General features: G+C 70.4%; 1 protein-coding gene across 1 annotated transcript in view; it reads right to left on the reverse strand.

Moving 5' to 3' along the window:
- The window catches only part of PARD6G (par-6 family cell polarity regulator gamma), an 85,385-nt gene extending 84,624 nt beyond the window's left edge, over positions 1–761 (reverse strand). Inside the window, exon 1 of the mRNA XM_008056494.2 lies at positions 581–761. Within this exon, the coding sequence (XP_008054685.1) occupies positions 581–652 (72 nt within the window). The 5' untranslated portion in view covers positions 653–761. The remainder of the gene's footprint in view (positions 1–580) is intronic.
- Positions 762–763: the final 2 nt, after the last annotated feature.

Genomic DNA, 763 nt, shown 5'->3' on the forward strand with positions numbered 1-763 from the left:
GCTGGGGGCGGGGGTTGGGCCGGGCCCGGGGGGCCCCGCTCGGGAGCCAGGGGCAAGCCTCCTTCTGGAAGGTAACAAGGCTCCTTCGCAGCCTTGGAGGCAGTGCGGCCGGGGCCCTTCCCCTGACCGGGCCCCCAGAGGCCCCTCTACAGCCCCGAATCCGAGCAGCCCCTGCCCCCCAGTTCGCCCCGGAAACACCGCCCTCCCCTCCAACGTGTGGCGCGCCCGGGTCGCCTCTAGCTCGTGGAACAAAAGAGCAGCTCTCGCGGAGCGGGTCCAGAGCCTGCACGGACTGTCCGGTGGCCCTCGGCCCCCGGCCCCACGGTCGCCGCGGCCCGACGGGACTCTCCCTATGCTGTTGGGCTTTGTGTGCGCGCGGGGGCGGGAAGAACGGCCGGGGTCCCCAGCGCACATCCTTGGATCCCTCACCGAGCGGCGCACAGCACCCGAGTTCGAAAGTTGTCGCCGGCGACCCATGCCTCCCACAGTGCTCCAGTGCCCTCACCACCCCCCGCGGTGCGCCCCATTCATTTGCCAGGGGAGGGGTGCATAGCCGCTAGGGCGGACCCCAGAGGCTTACCTTGCTCTTGACTTCCACCGCGCTGCAATCGTAGAAGCGCAAGGTCTGAGACTTGTGAAAACTCCGGTTCATGGTTTCGGCCCCGATCAGCCTCGCCTTCGCCCTCGCTTCTCAGGGGCAGCAGAAAGACTCCCGGGGGCGGAGACCCCAGCCCCTGCCGTCCGCCCCCGGCCCGACCCCGGC

The sequence above is a fragment of the Carlito syrichta genome, unplaced genomic scaffold, assembly GCF_000164805.1.
Source record: "Carlito syrichta isolate Samal-C Ts95f unplaced genomic scaffold, Tarsius_syrichta-2.0.1 Scaffold302383, whole genome shotgun sequence".
Lineage (NCBI taxonomy): Eukaryota > Metazoa > Chordata > Mammalia > Primates > Tarsiidae > Carlito > Carlito syrichta.